This window comes from Pavona decussata, unplaced genomic scaffold, assembly GCF_977016875.1.
Source record: "Pavona decussata unplaced genomic scaffold, jaPavDecu1.1 SCAFFOLD_71, whole genome shotgun sequence".
NCBI classification, from domain to species: domain Eukaryota; kingdom Metazoa; phylum Cnidaria; class Anthozoa; order Scleractinia; family Agariciidae; genus Pavona; species Pavona decussata.
Genome location: NW_028145490.1, coordinates 1,888,218 through 1,907,292, shown reverse-complemented (window position 1 = coordinate 1,907,292; position 19,075 = coordinate 1,888,218). Strand labels below are relative to the sequence as shown.

The 19,075-nt window shown below is 40.6% G+C and overlaps 1 protein-coding gene across 11 annotated transcripts in view; it reads left to right on the top strand.

Moving 5' to 3' along the window:
- The window catches only part of LOC146477273 (uncharacterized), a 70,068-nt gene extending 53,807 nt beyond the window's left edge, over window positions 1-16,261 (top strand). For 10 of the 11 annotated variants that reach the window (XM_085113739.1, XM_085113737.1, XM_085113734.1 and 7 more), the window contains 2 exons: window positions 14,841-14,900; window positions 15,834-16,261. In XM_085113739.1, coding sequence (XP_084969865.1) covers window positions 14,841-14,868 — 28 coding nt within the window. In that variant the 3' untranslated portion in view covers window positions 14,869-14,900; window positions 15,834-16,261. The remainder of the gene's footprint in view (window positions 1-14,840; window positions 14,901-15,833) is intronic. The other variant, XM_085113740.1, reaches the window with a different exon arrangement.
- Window positions 16,262-19,075: the final 2,814 nt, after the last annotated feature.

The window sequence follows — 19,075 nt, the reverse complement described above, 5'->3', positions numbered from 1 at the left end:
AGGGCTTTTTAACTGATTCTTAGAATGATTACTGACACTTTCTTTTGTCTAATGTCTATCTAGCGCAACGTAGAAATAAACTAAATACTTGGCGATCTCCATGACATAAGATGTCATCAATATTTGTTTGTGTCCATTATGGACAATAATCGACCGAATTCGATCAATTGAAAAGCAAAGCTGCAAGTGACATAAATGCACACTGTTGGCCTCTAGAATGCTCACTGAAAGCTTCATGACCTTGATGAATGCTTCCTCGATTAGAGGTAATCATAATAGATCAGCAAAAAGTGCCAAAACTCACCCGTAAACAGCGAAACCGGGACTCTGATCAACTGTATTTATATATCTTGCTGCGGGCACATGCGATTTCCCGCTGAGCGAGCACGATTTTCCACTGAGCAAGCACATGTCAATTTTTCTTATAAGACAGCTACTGATCGGCTAGAATTGGCTGCGCCATAAAACAGGATTTCTGATTGGCTGTTTGTTAATGCGAACGATGGGTCGAACCGTCGAACGAAAATTTCTCGATGGCTTCAAGAATATGAAGGCTGCCTATCGGCAGCAATATGTTTAACGAATATATACCCTGGCAACATGGAGGTAACAATTTTAACTTTTTTTTTTTTTTAGTATATGTGAATGTTGTAGCCCTGATTAATTCACATTTTTCTCTTCACACGGAATGCCCGCAGGGCAGGCCGTGTCTAGGTTTGGGTCGGGTATCTTTTTACGCGGGATGCCTTGAGGGGGCTTACCGTGTCTAAAAACGGGTCGATTTCTGTTGTTGTTGTTTTTTTTTTCTTTCTTTTTTTTTTTACGTGGGATGCCCTGAGGGAGCATACCGTGTCTAAAAACGAGTCGATTTCTTTCTTTTTTTTTTTTTACGGGGGATGCCCTGAAGGGGCATACCGTGTCTAAAAACGGGTCGATTTCTTTTTTTTTTTTTTTCTTCGTCGTAGCTACAAATGTGTACATTAATTTATTACACGGTATGCCCGCAGGGCATGACGTGTCTAGGTTTCGGTCGGGTATCTCTTTTTTTCTTCATCATAGTCACAAATGTGCACATTAATTTATGTATTAAACTCTGTCCTCCCCTAGTAAGGATATATTGTTCTGATTGTCTTCAACAGAAGCGGCCCAATCAACATCTATTTTTCAGGCACATATCACGAGAGAGGGGACCCACTCATCACTTCCTGTGTGACGTCAAATCATCATTTGATTTATTCATTAAAACTAGATTAAATTCTTCCCTCTCCCAGAAGGGATCTACTGTTTTGATTGTCTTGAACAAAAGCGGCCCAATCAAAATCTATTATCGGCGCGTATATCACGAGGGGGGGGGACCCACTCATCTCTACCTGTGTGACGTCAAAGCAAGTCATCATTTCGAAAAGTTGTTTTTGTTCAATGGCAGCCACATGTATGAATTTAAGACTTTGATCTGCTGTTTTCAGAGAGAAAACAAACCTTTTTCAAGCGGTAAATCGAAATAATAACTTCTAGGTAGTACTCGACAGTTGGAACGGTGGAAATTGGGAGAGTTCACAGCAAAGAAACTCCGCTTTAAAAAACAGATCGAATGATCAACGCGAAGGATTACAGCTAGAGGAGGCCAGACCAGTTCAGCGGGGTCATGACGTTATTCCATAGTTATTTCTGGTATGATTCCTAGTAACACAACGATAAGTATCACGCAATATATCTGAATCAAACCATTCAGACAATTATTTCAATTGCCAAGGGAGGATAGTTTTTAAATATCTGCGAAACATACAATGGGGAATAATTGGGGCTACATTAAGCATTCCGTGTAATGCCATTAGAGGGGCATCTTGTTCATTAAAGTCTCCCCTGTCCTACTCGGGATGTATTGTTCTGATTGTCTTCAACAACAGCAGGCCAATCAAATCCATTCTTGTCGCTTATATCTCGAGGGAGGGGACCCACTCACCCCTACCTGTGTGACGTCAACGCATCATTTGATATATTTATTAAAAACATTAAATTGTCGCGCCATATTGTTAACATGTTGTGGACTCAAGTGTGCCGTTTTCAAACGGCAATTTCACCATTTTGAAGCGGTGAATCGAAAGAATAACTTCTAAGAAGCACCCGACATTTAAAACGGTGGAAATTGGTGAGTTTCTGGCGAAGGAATCGTGCTTTGTTTGACAGTCTTAGGCTACGACGTGAGACTGAAAAGAGGTCATTGAGAAGCTTACGGTATCGTTAAAGAATTTCACAGATTTCCGGTTATCGTCTGAGTCGCGTAACACAAGGGAAACAACGTAACGCGATCGGCGTGACTCAAACTATTCCATTAGCAAGGATAGTTTTATCAATCGGTGAAGCATACAGTTGGAATAAATGAATCAGCCCCAGCATCACGCGTAATGCCAGTATAGCAGGCATCTTGTTTTTTTTCTTTTTCTTCGTAGTAGCTACAAATCTGTACATTAATTTATTCATTAAACTCTCCCCTCTCCTACTCGGGATGTATTGTTCTGATTGTCTTCAACAAAAGCACGCCAATCAAAATCCATTCTTGTCGCTTATATCGTGAGGGAGGGGACCCACTCACCCCTACCTGTGTGACGTCAATGCATCATTTGATATATTTATTAAAGACGGATTAAATTGTCGCGCCATATTGTTTTAACATGTTCTGAACTCAAGTGTGCCGTTTTCAAACGGAAATTTCACCATTTTGAAGCGGTAAATCGAAAGAATAACTTCTAAGAAGCACCCGACACGTAAAACGGTGGAAATTGGTGAGTTCCTGGCGAAGGAATCGTGCTTTGTCTGACAGTCTTAGACCACGACGCGAGACTGAAAAGAGGTCATTGAGAAGCTTACGTTGTCGTAATGGAATTTCACAAATTTCCGTAGCCTCCCACGCAGACGTTCATAGGGGTTCGTCACGCGTTCCTGCCCTAAGAACGTCTGCGTAGAAGGCTAAAATTTCTGGTGATAGTCTGAGTCGCGTAACACAACGGAAACAACGTAACGCGATCGTCGTGACTTAAACTATTCCACTAGCAAGGATAGTTTTATCAATCGGCGAAGCATACAGTTGGAATAAATGAATCAGCCCCAGCATCACGCGTAATGCCAGTATAGCAGGCATCTTGTTTTTTTTTCTTCCTCGTAGCTACAAATCTGTACATTAATTTATTCATTAAACTCACCCCTCTCCTACTCGGAGTGTATTGTTCTGATTGTCTTCAACAGTAGCAGGCCAATCAAAATCCATTCTTGTCGCTTACATCGCGAGGGAGGGGACCCACTCACCCCTACCTGTGTGACGTCAACGCATCATTTGATCTATTTATTAAAGACGGATTAAATTTGGCGCCATATTGTTAACATGTTGTGGACTCAAGTGTGCCGTTTTCAAACGGAAATTTCACCATTTTGAAGCGGTAAATCGAAAGAATAACTTCTAAGAAGCACCCAACATTTAAAATGGTGGAAATTGGTGAGTTCCTGGCGAAGGAATCGTGCTTTGTTTGACAGTCTTAAACCACGACGCGAGACTGAAAAGAGGTCATTGAGAAGCTTACGTTATCGTAATGGAATTTCACAAATTTCCGCTGATAGTCTGAGTCGCGTAACACAAAGGAAACAACGGAACGCGATCGTCATGACTCAAACTATTCCATTAGCAAGGATAGTTTTATCAATCGGCGAAGCATACAGTTGGAATAAATGAATCAGCCCCAGCATCACGCGTAATGCCAGTATAGCAGGCATCTTCTTACGCGGGATGCCCTGAGGGGGCATACCGTGTCTACAAACGGGTAGATTTCTTTTTTTTTTTTTTTTTTTCTTCCTCGGAGCCACAAATCGGTATATTAATTTATTACGCGGGATGCCCTGAGGGGGCATACCGTGTCTAAAAACGGGTCGATTTCTTTTTTTACGCGGGATGCCCTGAGGGGGCATACCGTGTCTAAAAACGGGTCGATTTCTTTTTACGCGGGATGCCCTGAAGGGGCATACCGTGTTTAAAAACGGGTCGATTTTTTTTTTTTTCTTCGTCTTTGCCACAAATCGGTACATTAATTTATTCATTAAACTCTCCCCTCTCCTACTCGGGATGTATTGTTCTGATTGTCTTCAACAACAGCAGGTCAATCAAAATTCATTCTTTCGCTTATATCGCGAGGGAGGGGACCCACTCACCCCTACCTGTGTGACGTCAACGCATCATTTGATATATTTACTAAAAACAGATTAAATTATCGCGCCATATTGTTAACATGTTGTGGACTCAAGTGTGCCGTTTTCAAACGGAAATTTCACCATTTTGAAGCGGTGAATCGAAAGAATAACTTCTAAGAAGCACCCGACATTTAAAACGGTGGAAATTGGTGAGTTCCTGGCGAAGGAATCGTGCTTTGTTTGACAGTCTTAGGCCACGACGCGAGACTGAAAAGAGGTCATTGAGAAGCTTACGTTATCGTAAAAGAATTTCACAGATTTCCGATTATCGTCTGAGTCGGGTAACACAAGGGAAACAACGTAACGCGATCGGCGTGACTCAAACTATTCCATTAGCAAGGATAGTTTTATCAATCGGTGAAGCATACAGTTGGAATAAATGAATCAGCCCCAGCATCACGCGTAATGCCAGTATAGCAGGCATCTTGTTTTTTTTCTTTTTCTTCGTAGTAGCTACAAATCTGTACATTAATTTATTCATTAAACTCTCCCCTCTCCTACTCGGGATGTATTGTTCTGATTGTCTTCAACAAAAGCGCGCCAATCAAAATTCATTCTTGTCGCTTATATCGTGAGGGAGGGGACCCACTCACCCCTACCTGTGTGACGTCAATGCATCATTTGATATATTTATTAAAGACGGATTAAATTGTCGCGCCATATTGTTTTAACATGTTCTGAACTCAAGTGTCCCGTTTTTAAACGGAAATTTCACCATTTTGAAGCGGTAAATCGAAAGAATAACTTCTAAGAAGCACCCGACACGTAAAACGGTGGAAATTGGTGAGTTCCTGGCGAAGGAATCGTGCTTTGTCTGACAGTCTTAGACGACGACGCGAGACTGAAAAGAGGTCATTGAGAAGCTTACCTTATCGTAATGGATTTCACAAATTTCCGTAGCTTCCCACGCAGACGTTCATAGGGGTTCGTCACGCGTTCCTGCCCTAAGAACGTCTGCGTAGAAGGCTAAAATTTCCGGTGATAGTCTGAGTCGCGTAACACAAGGGAAACAACGTAACGCGATCGTCGTGACTTAAACTATTCCACTAGCAAGGATAGTTTTTTCAATCGGCGAAGCATACAGTTGGAATAAATGAATCAGCCCCAGCATCACGCGTAATGCCAGTATAGCAGGCATCTTGTTTTTTTTTTTCTTCCTCGTAGCTACAAATCTGTACATTAATTTATTCATTAAACTCACCCCTCTCCTACTCGGAGTGTATTGTTCTGATTGTCTTCAACAGAAGCAGGCCAATCAAAATCCATTCTTGTCGCTTACATCGTCAGGGAGGGGACCCACTCACCCCTACCTGTGTGACGTCAACGCATCATTTGATCTATTCATTAAAGACGGATTAAATTTGGCGCCATATTGTTAACATGTTGTGGACTCAAGTGTGCCGTTTTCAAACGGAAATTTCACCATTTTGAAGCGGTAAATCGAAAGAATAACTTCTAAGAAGCACCCAACATTAAAAAACGGTGGAAATTGGTGAGTTCCTAGCAAAGGAATCGTGCTTTGTTTGACAGTCTTAGACCACGACGCGAGACTGGAAAGAGGTCATTGAGAAGCTTACGTTATCGTAATGGAATTTCACAAATTTCCGTAGCCTCCCACGCAGACGTTCTTAGGGGTTCGTCACGCGTTCCTGCCCTAAGAACGTCTGCGTGGGAGGCTAAAATTTCCAGTGATAGTCTGAGTCGCGTAACACAAGGGAAACAACGTAACGCGATCGTCGTGACTCAAACTATTCCATTAGCAAGGATTGTTTTATCAATCGGCGAAACATACAGTTGGAATAAACGAATCAGCCCCAGCATCACGCGTAATGCCAGTATAGCAGGCATCTTGTTCATTAAACCCTCCCCTCTCCTATTCGGGATGTATTGTTCTGATTGTCTTTAACGACAGCAGGCCAATCAAAATCCATTCTTGTCGCTTATATCGCGAGGAAGGGGACCCACTCACCCCTACCTGTGTGACGTCAAAGCATTTGATATATTTATTAAAGACGGATTAAATTGTCGCGCCATATTGTTAACATGTTGTGGACTCAAGTGTGCCGTTTTCAAACGGAAATTTCACCATTTTGAAGCGGTAAATTGAAAGAATAACTTCTTAGAAGCACCCGACATTTAAAACGGTGGAAATTGGTGAGTTCTTGGCGAAGGAATCGTGCTTTGTTTGACAGTCTTAGACCACGATGCGAGACTGAAAAGAGGTCATTGAGAAGCTTACGTTGTCGTAATGGAATTTCAGAAATTTCCGCTGATAGTCTGAGTCGCGTAACACAAGGTAAACAACGTAACGCGATCGTCGTGACTCAAACTATTCCATTAGCAAGGATAGCTTTATCAATCGGCGAAGCATACAGTTGAATAAATGAATCAGCCCCAGCATCACGCGTAATGCCAGTATAGCAGGCATCTTGTTTTTTCTTTGTCATAGCCACAAACGTGCACATTAATTTATGTATTAAAATATGTCCTTCCCTAGTAGGGGTGTACTGTTCTGATTGTCTTTAACAAACGCAGGCCAATCAAAATCTATTATTCAGGCACATATCACGAGAGAGGGGACCCACTCATCCCTTCTTGTGTGACGTCAAATCATTATTTGATTTATTCATTAAACCTTGATTAAATTCTTCCCTCTCCCAGAAGGGATTTATTGTTCTGATTGTCTTGAACAAAAACAGCCCAATCAAAATCTATTATCGGCGCGTATATCACGAGGGAGGGACCCACTTATCTCTACCTGTGTGACGTCAAAGCAAGTCATCATTTCGAAAAGTTGTTTTTGTTCAATGGCGGCCACAGGTATGAATTTAAGAATCCGATCTGCCGTTTTCCGAGAGAAAACAAACCTTTTTTACGACTTTTTACTCGACAGTTGAAACGGTGGAAATTGGTAGAGTTCACAGCGAAGAAACTCCGCTCTCAAAGCCAGATCGAATAATCAACGCGACGGATTAGAGCTAGAGGAGGCCAGACTAGTTCAGCGGGGTCATGACGTTATTGCAGAGTCATTTCTGGCATGATTCTTAGTAACACAACGATAAGTACATGTATCACGCAATATATCTGAATAAAACCATTTAGACAATTATTTCAATTGCCAAGGGAGGATAGTTTTTAAATATCTGCGAAACATACAATGGGGAATAATTGGGGCTACATAATTTAAGCATTCCGTGTTAATGCCATTAGCCGGGCATCTTGTTCACTACAACAGTCAGACCAATTCTGTAGCACAGTACAGCTCCTGATATCAAATGATCAATATCCAAGCATACAAGAAAGTATCATTGGTAAGTGTAGAACAAGATGTGAAAAACCAGGTGATAAAAATTTGCCATAATCTTGTGATAACAACCCTGGACATCTTTTTTAGCTTGTACCGCATTATAACATCACCACCATTTAAAAGTACAGCTTGACAACTAGACTACAAGAACCTACTGTTAATTGTGAACAACAATGACTTTTTACACTTTGTACAGTGTTTACACCCTACTACCACCTTTCACTACAAAATTTTTTTCTAAATACATACTGCAGGATCTTGAGTGAATGCTAACATGCACTTTTTCACGTTCAATCATCAGATTCTGATGTTCGTGTTGATCAAGGTGTGCTTCAGTGAGTCACTTCAGGTAATATTTTCAAGGCTTCTTAGCTTAAATTTAACATGAATATAAGTTATAATCTTGTATGTCACTCAGGGAGAGTGTTGGATGGGAAATGTTTTGATCAAGGTCTGTCCACCACAAGAAAAAGGTTCCCATGGTCCATCCTAGTGTAGCAGCTATCTATAAAAGCTTCACTTTATTTGATGAATACCCTGTGAGAAGACAATTTACAGCAAACAATAATTCTGAAGCATTTTCTTGGAAATTTAATCTTTAGGAGCAAGCAGCATCTTAAGAAAGAAACTATTTTTTTTTTTAATTTCAGTGACTTAATTCAAAGTTTTGATGCTTATGGGCTCAAAAATGTTAACCATCCGCAGGAGCACAGTAAGTTAGTGCTAAATTTATTGAAATGGCCCTGTTCACATTCCTACACAAACTCAAATGTTATGGCTTCATAGTTTACACATGCTGTAGTCAATTAGACCATGATCATCATATCATAATATCTCCCAAAAATTATCAGCTCATCTTGGAACAGATCTTTCGTGAAACGTAGATACGTCCGTCAATTACAGGAGATGATGGGTTCACATTTTGTCAGATATACTATACTTATATGGCAAAGGGAGGCTTTATCGTGAGAAAATTGGACCTTTTCAAAAAGTAAACTTTCAATTAAAAAAAGTTGAGTTATTCATAATAACATCGTACTATTATTTATCAATCGTTAGTAGTGTATCTATACTACAGAGCAGCAATGCTGTCATTAACATTCTTTTTCTTTTTCCTCCCAGTAGAGTTGGTATTCCCTTTGCGCTTGTGACTAAAATGGCTACTGCAGCCCCATCACCCCTGGCCAGCTCAGTAGAGAAGACAAATGGAGCCAAGCTCAGCAGGCTTCTCGTCGATGGTGGAACAACAGTTCTAAGGAAGGTGTTTGATGGCTTTCATCCTCCTGCAAACTTGGCCTCTGATCTCAATGCCTGTTATTCTATTCTTAATAACCTCTTGCGACGAAAGATTTTAAATCACCATCAGTGGGACCAGCTGTTCCCACCTGGTGGAGCCACCCCAGACTCCAACACTTTCGACATCACTCTTCTGTTCCTTCTTCTGACCAACATTTGTGGACTATCCCCTCCCTCCTCAGGGTGGCACCATAAACCACCCCCAAGTGACACTTCTCGTGAGGCGAACTTAGCTCGTGTTAAATATTTTAGAAATGTCTTGTATGGTCACGTGTCAGCCACTGGTGTTGATACACTGACTTTCAATGCTCTGTGGCAGGAAATTAGTGCTCCTCTTGTAGCTCTTGGTTTGAATCAAACTGAAATAGACAGACTGAAGGCAGAGCCGGGTGGAGAGGAAGATCATCTTGACGCGTTACTTGAGTGGGCTGACAGTGAAGAGAATATCAAGTTCCAGCTAAAGACCATACATCAGACCCAGACCAAAACTGAACAGGCTATCGAACAGTTCTTTCAAAACCAGGCCAAGAGCCAACGGACTGTCGAAGAAGCTGCCAAAAGTCACGAGGAACGTTACGAAACCTTGCAAGCAGGTCTTCGAGAAGTAAAAGAAGTAGTCGACAGCTTTAAAGAAGAGAGAGAAAAGTACAGTTCGGATGAAGTCCTTCGTAATCTTGCCAAGTCAGAATTTCAGGCAGACATTGAGCATTACCTTGAACGATTTCAAGCAGACACCCGTGAGTGGGTATTTAACAGAGTGCAAAACTGGCTGGATGATAGAAACTCTAAAAACCGTGTGATTGTGATCAGTGGAAATGCAGGGATGGGAAAATCAGTTATTGCCGCTGTAGTTTGCCAAAGAATGCAAGAGGCTGGCAGACTGTCAGGATACCACTTTTGTCAGCATAACAATTATCGCTATCAAAATCCTCAGCTGATGCTTCAGTCGTTGGCCTGTCGCTTGTCCCGTACCCTGCCAGAGTACAAGCAAGCTCTTGTGGAACAGCTATCGAGGAATCTGGGTCGGGACCTCAACAGCATGGGTGTGGAGGAGCTGTTTGCACTACTTTTTAGAGAACCGCTAAGCACTGTAGGTGATCCTGGAAGAAACATGCTAATGGTGATAGACGGACTGGATGAAAGTGAATACCAAGGACGCAATGAGCTGCTTGATGTGATTGCAAACCAGTTTTGCAAGCTTCCGTCTTGGATTCGTTTTCTTGTTACAACACGTCCAGCAACGAACATTAAGGACAAGCTGAAACATCTGAAACCATTTCAGCTGGATCCAGACGATGAAAAGAACGTAGACGACATTAGAGTAGTTTTAAAAAAGAGGCTCCAACGTGTCATCAAACCAGAAAATGCAGACGCTGTTCTGGAAAAGCTAGTGTTGAAGTCCGAAGGACTCATGTTGTATGCCCATTTTCTCATGTTGTACATTGAAGAGAATCCATCAGTTCTAAGCAAAGGCAATCTTGATAGAAGCTTACCATTAGGAATCTACGCAACCTACTCTTCCTATTTCAAACGTCTTGAACGCGAACTCATGAAGGAACTTAGCGTAAAGGAGGAAAATTTCCTTAATTTACTTTGTGCCATTACCGCTTCAAGGGAACCTTTGCCACTTGATTTTGTTTCTAAACTGTTAGTACCTACCAGGAATTCAACGCTTGCAAAGCGCAAAGTGATAACGGCTATTAGTAGTGTGTCCTCACTTCTTCCCATTCGTGATGGCTGTCTTCACGTTATTCACAAGTCTGTTATAGATTGGATGACAGACAGCTCATGTTATGGAGAGCATGACTTTATCATGGACGAAAAAGAAGGAAACCGTATACTAGCAAACCTTTGTACCGGAGAGCTTGATGATCTTAAGCGGAGAGGCGTACACAACATAGAATTTAGCGCCACTGAGAAGTATGCGCTCTGTCATGGTGCTCGCCACTTGCTTCAGTCACACGAGAATGATGGATCACATAGGCTGGAGGAACTGACAAAAGCCTATGTTGTGGATTTAGAGCTTGTGTTTGCTAAGCTCCGTCTAAACAGCTTTTCAGCAGCTGAAGATATGGTATGGCTTCAAAAGCAGGGAATTTCTACAATCCTATCTGAAGATATTCAAAGTAACTTGAATACTTTGTTGTTCCTGTTGAGAAAACACTATAACAGGTTAACAAGTCATCCTCGCGTGTTCTTGCAAACAGTGTTGAATGAAGGTGGAAGGGTGCTGTCTTCTGAGGCATCAAACCTTTTGCAGAACAAGTATCCTGAAATATCTTGCATGGAATACGTACACAAGGAGAGGCAGCAGGGTGGTGTTATAGCCTGTTTCAATTGTTCATTGCAAGTGGTAAGTTTAGACGTTTCACCATCGCTTGATCACATGGTGTGTGAATGTTTGAACGGAATGCTTCAGCTGTGGTCACTCCAAACTGGCAGGCGCCTATGGGAACGTCCGGTCCAGGTACCAAAGGGGAAGAATGTATTTGCATTTTACCGGTCAGTTGTTTTCCATCCTACTGAAGATCTTGTCCTGCCGGGAATCCTTAGTCATGCCTATACCATTGACGGAGACTTGAAACCACTCTTTGTCCAAAGTGATTGCAGATTCTCAGTTTGTTCGATATCGGCAGACAAAACCAAGATATTAGCTAATTGCTCTGAGAATGCTAAATGCCTTGTGATGTGGAGTCTGGATAATGGCTCAGAGATTGCTCGCATCACCAGAGATGAAGATGTTTTATCTTTTGGATTGTCTCGAGATGGAAGGTTGTTAGCAATTTCTCACTCTACAGGATTAATTTCTTTGGTTGATGTGTTGCATGATTTTACAACTGTAGCAGAAACAACTACCTCGCTAGCGTGTGGGATGTTAAAATTCACACCTGACTCTCAAGTCCTTTTTCTTTCTCGTGGTAAATATCCCGGTAGGCTGTTTCCTTGCAGTGTTATTGAGAAGGAAAACCGCAACTTTTCATTGCAAGTTTCGCCTTGTGTTCTACCTGAGTTCTACGATCCTAGCGAATTTGAATCTTTCTCTGACTGTGGATTTCTATTGGGAGATCTTATTCCCACTACGCTCAGCATGGACGTCACTTTTGTGATCAATAGACATGTTCTATTGCAAACTTCACTCTTGGGAAATGACATAAAAATGATAAACACTGATAACGTGACGAACGGCTGGCAAAGTGAAGCTGGATCAGCAACAGATATTGCACTTTCATTGGATGGCCAGACTGTCTATGTCTTAAGAGACGAAGTCTCACTAACAGATCGGCGTTGTACACTTATGGCTTGGGAAGTGTCAAGTGGGAAACGCAGAGGAAAAAAACCCTGTGAGGGAACAATTTCCCCCTTTCCCGTCAGAAGAGGTGTTTTGTTTAATTCACGTAGCGGCACCCTTGAGCTTTGGAGGTTTGACCTGTCAAAGTGCATCCATCGGTGGATCAACTTGACTGGAATTACCAAGGTGATCCCTATATCAGACGAACAAGTGGCATGTGTAACAAAAGGAGGTGAAGTAATCGTCCTGGATACAAGCAGCGGAGAAATCCTATCAACAATCTCAACTTTGCATAAACAGGGTTTTTCATGTAACAGTAAATTGCAGATCATATCCTTTGATGAAGGTGTACTTCAGTTGTCTGATGGCACAGCTGTACTTTGGAAAAAGGAGCTGCCACATGATGATCTCACGGAGCTCAGTGTGATGTTTTCTCCTGGCGAACAATTTATTATTTGCGAACATGGTACATCTTTTTCCCAAGTTGTGCAGATCCTAGATGCGGCTTCAGGAAACGTACTCCATTTGTTTGCTTTAGCCAGGTGTAAGTTTCTTAGCGATGACGAATGTGTTGTCTGTGACTTAGACGGCCGAGTTAAGTTGTTTAACCTCACGTCTGGTGACATGCTGAGTGTAATCGATGTGGACAGTCGTGTGAGCTGTTTAGCAGCCTGTCCAAGTCAGTGCCTTGTCGCCATTGGCTTCTCGAACTCCTCACGCAATTTCAAAGTTATCCGAGTCTGGCTGCCGGGGGATAAGGACAGCAGGAAGAGCAAAAGGTGAGCTGTTAGTGATCAATATGTAAGTGTATATTGGAACGTTTGGTGTCTTTTGATTGTGGATGTGTTACAATACATTCTATCAACAGGCAAAGAATTTTCCTTTACTGTGTATTAATATTGTTATAATTAATTGTAAAATTACTTTTCTTTTCATATCATGGCATTAGCATAATAGAGCAGTTTAAATTTAAATTATCTTTTAAGTACAACTGAACGACTTTTCTTTTAAAACATAGTTATTCAAGTTGCGTTGTGTATGAGCGACAACAGTTTTACGATCAAAACAGGTATACGATCAAAATTTTTCAACTTAACCAATCACAGCTCAGTGAGTTCTTACAGGTGAATTTTTTTCTACATCACAAATTACGTCATTACGCAAACGCCATTTGCCGGAACATAATAGAAAACTGTACACAGATCTCAGGACAGGTTCAATTTTTTTGTCATATATTTTTTCTCTCAGAATTTCACCATGCACTGCGCCTTTTGAGACGCTGCATGTTTGTACATGTTAATTTAATCTCATATGAAATCAATCATTTGCCAGAAGAATAGTTACAATATTTAAAATAAACCACTTAATAGATTTGGAGAGCCACTGATTGTCTTAAGCTGCGGCCTAAGTTAGACTCTGTTTAAATAACGGGCCCCTAATGTTTTACAGCATGATTTCAACTGATCAGCAAGACGAATTTCACGTAACAATTGAAGAAATGACACCTTAGCATCTAGACAAGTGCCTTTAAAAGTTTATTTGTTCGCAAGAAAGCGAGACGGAACTTTCCACAATAAGAAATCCCTTACCCCCGGGCTTACCCAGTCTCCTTCGCAGCCGCTCGGGCCGGAGTCACGCAACGCTCCCCGGAGTCACGTACCGCTCTGGGGACGGGGAGCGTTGCGTGACTCCGGCCCAAGCGGCTGCGAAAGAGACTAGAGCTTACCGCGCGGCGCGCGAGACTTTCCCACCATTTGTCGCTGTACCGTCAAAAATGAGGGAATTTTTTGGTGCGCTAGTTATTCAGCTTGTGTGGTATATACTAAAACAATTATTCGCTTCAGTGTCGGTGAAAGTGATGGATATTTACCGCTTCGCGGCTCGATAAATATCCATCACTACTCACCTGCACTTCGGTGAGTAATTGATAAATATTAGGCTGGTTTTCTTTACATGTCTGCACAACCAGTCTCTTGAGTCAGCCTGGCCAATGAACTGTTACAACCTAATTATTGCTTCATTACAGCTGAAGTAAACTCACTTAAGGGTTGCTGGATACTAGAAATTTAACGAAAGATCAGAGTCGCATTTTTGTCTACCAGCAACTTTTATAACGACCTCAGCTTATCGGTCCATTTTCCCTTTGGATACATTTAATGTTTGAACTTCAGAGCTTATTACACTCACGCGGGAGGGGTGTGGGTGCTGCCTTGGTCTTTTATCCTTACTCGTTATCAGTACCCAAATGTCCACACTGTACAGATTTTACTTCTAAACAATTACCCTTTCAAGACAATAGCAAAAATCGTAACCCTATTTGCACGGTAGAAGGTCAAAGTGTATAATCCAATTGCTGTCCAAAACAGCTCAAAACCTTATCCTTAGAAGGGAAACGTCCATATATGGCTTATGTTTCCCGTTCTCGGGATTACAATGCCCCTATTAAGTATCCTTCAGAGTATAATCGAAGTGTGACTGCGAGCCAGTAATCCACAAACCTAAACTTGACAACGATAAGCTTCACGTACTTGAACGTACCATAATCCCAGCAGTCACGTTTGATCATGACTTATGCATTAACAACATTTGTACTGAATGTTCTTGGTTGCCTTATGTCCTGACAAACTTCAACATTAGATACTTTAATTCACATAGACAATTTAAAAATAGCCTTTGTACGCTCCGCGTGCCTATGTTTTTTTTTTCTTGCAGAATGGGCAGAATAGAGGACTTCAAATAAAACAGCAAACAGGAACAAGAAAGAAACGAAAGGTTAATTATATTTAAGCAAAGCATTTCTTACTTGCTCTTATCAGTCTAATGTTTTGTGCAGGGAATGTAGATCGTCAGTTACCCAGAGTTCCTTCTGTCTGTGTTTATTTTTCAAAGGTTGCTTTGAAGTGATGTTGATTGATTCTTCCTGAGTTCGCATAAACACTCCACCAGATTTCTTTCCTTCTTTGTTTTTTTTTTCTCTTACTTTCCAGTATTATTAGTATCTCATATCATTTGCTTATGCATAAAAACAACTGTTTATATACAATCTACTGACCGTGAATGTGAATGACAATCATAACGAAAGGTATTGTCATGTTACGTCCATCGAACAAAGGCAAAATCTACGTCGCTTGTTGTCGAACCCAGGACGTTCCCTACACCGGTCTGATGCTCTTACTACAGCACTGATGGGAGACAAATGACGAGTGAGGCTCTTCTGGGTGATGCGCCTCCTGCACACTGCTGATCAGTGCCATGTGAGATGGTGATCACGTGCTTGACTCCCGTCAGGGTCCCGGGTTTTTCTTTTGTACCCTGCACGTGACTTGCTAATTACAACATCTTACGTATTTCGTGACGGAGATTATATATTTTTTTTGTCATGTTTCACACTTTATTACATTCATCATCATCAACCAGTCCTCGCGCTCTTAGGACTGCGGTTAGTCGCAAAGAAGATCTCTGGGTTAATGGGATTCGTTTACCGTAGGATTATTGCGGTAAAACGATGTAAGCGGTTATGGGGCAGCCAGTGAAAAAGTTCAATTTTCTCTTTGACCAACCGCTCGTCCTCTGAGGACTCTACCTACGAGATTGATCGTCAACAAGAGCCGTTTTCAAAACAATTCTTACTCGCACGATCATACAAAACAGAGTGCTTTGTGAATGTGTTAATGTTTTTCATCTGATTGCCTTTTTTCACTTCAGGTGTGTACTTGTGTAGCGGTGATTGAATAATACCAAGTGATGACGTCATCTTCTCATGACAATAATACTCCCATATGTGAGCCTGCAGAAGGTGGGGATTGAATGCTGTTTTACAAAGTCACAAAACTCTACTTGTTATATTTCAAAATAATTGTCTTATTTTTTAGCCTAGTTATAACATGCTCGCAAGTTTATTGGTATTTGTAGCTAGTGTTTGGAAAGGATACTTTTTACATTTCTAGAGAATCATCTTATTCGCAGCCTAGTTGTATTTAGCTTTCTAGAGAACAACGCTTCTGTAATTTCATTTGTATCTGTATGTAGCTTTTTGGGGAAAGTACTTCAGTTTTGTATCTCATTTCTATTTGTAGCAAGTTTTAAGAAAGCTTGTTTCTTATTATTATCTCATGTTATATTCTTATCCCAGTTCTTTCTATTTCATAGAAAACAACATTTTTGTTTTTCCATTTGAATTTGTAGCAATTATTCAGAATGTATACAACTTATTTTTCAACAGAAATATCTTATTCTTATTCTAGTTATATATATTTTAGTAGAAACGTTCATCGTTGTAACACTTCATTTTGGAAGAATTTAATTCGAAGTACTTAGTAAATTTTGCTGTGTTTATTTTTTGCAAATTTATTCCACCCCTAGCATAACACTAAGTTAAAGAATTGATATTCTATTTCATGATCTTCGTTTTTCTTTAAAACCTAGTGATTTAAAACACGTGATGGTGGAAGAATTCAGTTATTAAGAATGATGATTAAAGTGACGCAGGCATACTCTGAAAAAAGAAATCCGAGTGCTCCTATCAGGAGTCGAACCTAAGACCTTCCGACTATTAGTTCGGATTCTCTACCACTGAGCTACAGGAGACTCGTGGGAGCTAAGGCCATTAAACTAGGTTCATTAAACTAGGTTCATGGGACAAACATCCTGCATACTGCTAGGATTTGAGTGTCGAACGTGTGGTATATGAAAGAAATGTGATGGTTTTTTCCGAGTGTGCCTGTGTCACTTTCTTCATCTTTTTTATTTCGCAGTGAAAGAATTTAAGTGTGGGCTCGTTGAAATTCCGCTTTAAGTAGGAGTTAGTTCCGTTCGTGAAAAATAATTGATTTTACAAGATATCTTTGTCAAATCTCCTTTGATCGTTTTAAATTTATTGCAGTTAGCTGTTTGTCAGGTTATTAGTCTTATTCTGAAATTGAAACTGTGGCTAAACAGCGAAGGAATCTAGATGTATAGATTAGGTGTTTTTACAATATTAGGTTAATAAATTGTTATATCAATTATAACTTAAACGTAAATTAGTAACGTTTGTTTAAATAAGTTGATTTTGGAGCAATCTAGAAGTGTAGATCACAGTTATTTGCGATTTTAGAGTGTAATAAATTATTATTTCAATTATAACCTAGGTCAGGTGGAATTAAATTTTTGTTTTTAACGAGAGTAAGTTGATCAGTAGCTGATAAAAAAGTGTTTAGAGTTGCAACATGTTACTGAGATGCCATGAGTTGAACTTTTCTGATAAGGTCAAATATATTAAAGTCGAGTTTTTTTGTTATTGATCGAGGCGAGCCCGGTTTAACGTTTACCCGGAGGGTTTTTTTTTTAATTAATTAATTAATTAATTAATTAATTAATTTTTGTCCGTTAATTATCCAATGTATTTAGCTTTGTCTTGTTAAACACATCACCTACTCTTTCCCATTATCCGATGTTGTTATAGTCCTAGACTTTCACTCAACAAAACGAGCACTGTGATTGGTTGATTCTTGGTCACGTGCCCTGATCGAATGCAAATGTATCCCGACCGGGATACAATTCCGCAGTTGTTGCCCTTTCAGTTGTTTCTTTGTTTGTTTGGCTGTGGATGCTGAAGGGAAAGTCTAAATATATAACAAAGCACATAAGGTGGGGGTAAACGTGAATTTGAATGGCATTTTAAGAGGTTTAAAGAAGGGATAAAAGAAAGAAAATTATATTTGGAACACCACAGACAGTTGCTCCCAACCCAAGAGCACACCAGGTTGGTAGGAGACTGTTTGAGTGTCCATCTATCAATTTTTAACTTCTAATTTTTGAACTACATCAAACTTTAACTATTTCTTTTTTTTCCAAATTTTACTACTCTTTTGAGAAAAACTATCTCCTCCCAAATATACCAAAAAATCACCAAAAAAATTACAAAACACTCCAAAACATTGATTTGTGTTTTGAGCCAAGAGTTTTTGCATTGCTTGAAACGCGAACGAGATATTTCCATCAAACCGATTTTAAGCAGCGTGAAAACGGCTTTCAGGTGTTAGTGTTTTTGTAGAACAAACCGGCTTAGGATTCAACACATGCGTAAATGATCGTTGTGGTCCACATCGGTCAAAAATGCTGAGGTATGTACTTTTTGACATTATGTCATCGAGATACACTGATAGTGTGTCTTGCTGTTTTCCGCCATATTATTATCTGTGAGTCTGAGCCCGGAACATGGATGATACAAGCATAATTCAGGGATAATTCAAAAACTTATGTGAATAATCTCGTTACCCAGCGCGGGCTCTGGGAACGGGATTGTTGCCTTCATAGATGGCTGGATTTTGGGCGAGGCGATAGCTGGACAAACAGCAGCAAAGCCGCGAGGAGAATGGGGCCGGAAAAGGCGCTACTCCATTTACAGGAGCAATTACGACTGGGGAGGGTGTTAGTGTGGGTTTGTGATTAGTATTGGTTTTAATAAGTTTTCCTGAATTCCTTCAATCAACTACACTTTGTATAATTCTTTATCTCCGAGTAGCAGCCTTTTCCTGTAGTTTCAGTCTGGGCTTGCTACTTAAATGAATTACCAACAACGTCGAAATTTTTATCGGTACTTTCGAGGGATCGTTACCACAACTGCTGTAGTGCGCCAAGGCTGTGTGGTGAATAGTCTTCGCAGCCGTTATTAGGGTCGTCACGTAACGCTCTTCCCTAGTGGGGAGGAGCGTTGCGTGACGACCCTAATAACGGCTGCGAAGGAGACTGTGGTGAACGGCCGAATGTAGTCGGTTCTGGAAAGTACTCTACAAATAGTACCCTAAATGCCGATCGTTCAATATTCGATCATTTTGAAAAACGACGTTGACAACTTTAAGGTGACTCACAGCGGTTTCCAGCATTTCCCTTCACTTATAATTTGATCGATCATTATTACCACTATCATGACTACAATCACCAATGATCAAACATTGGTAAACAAG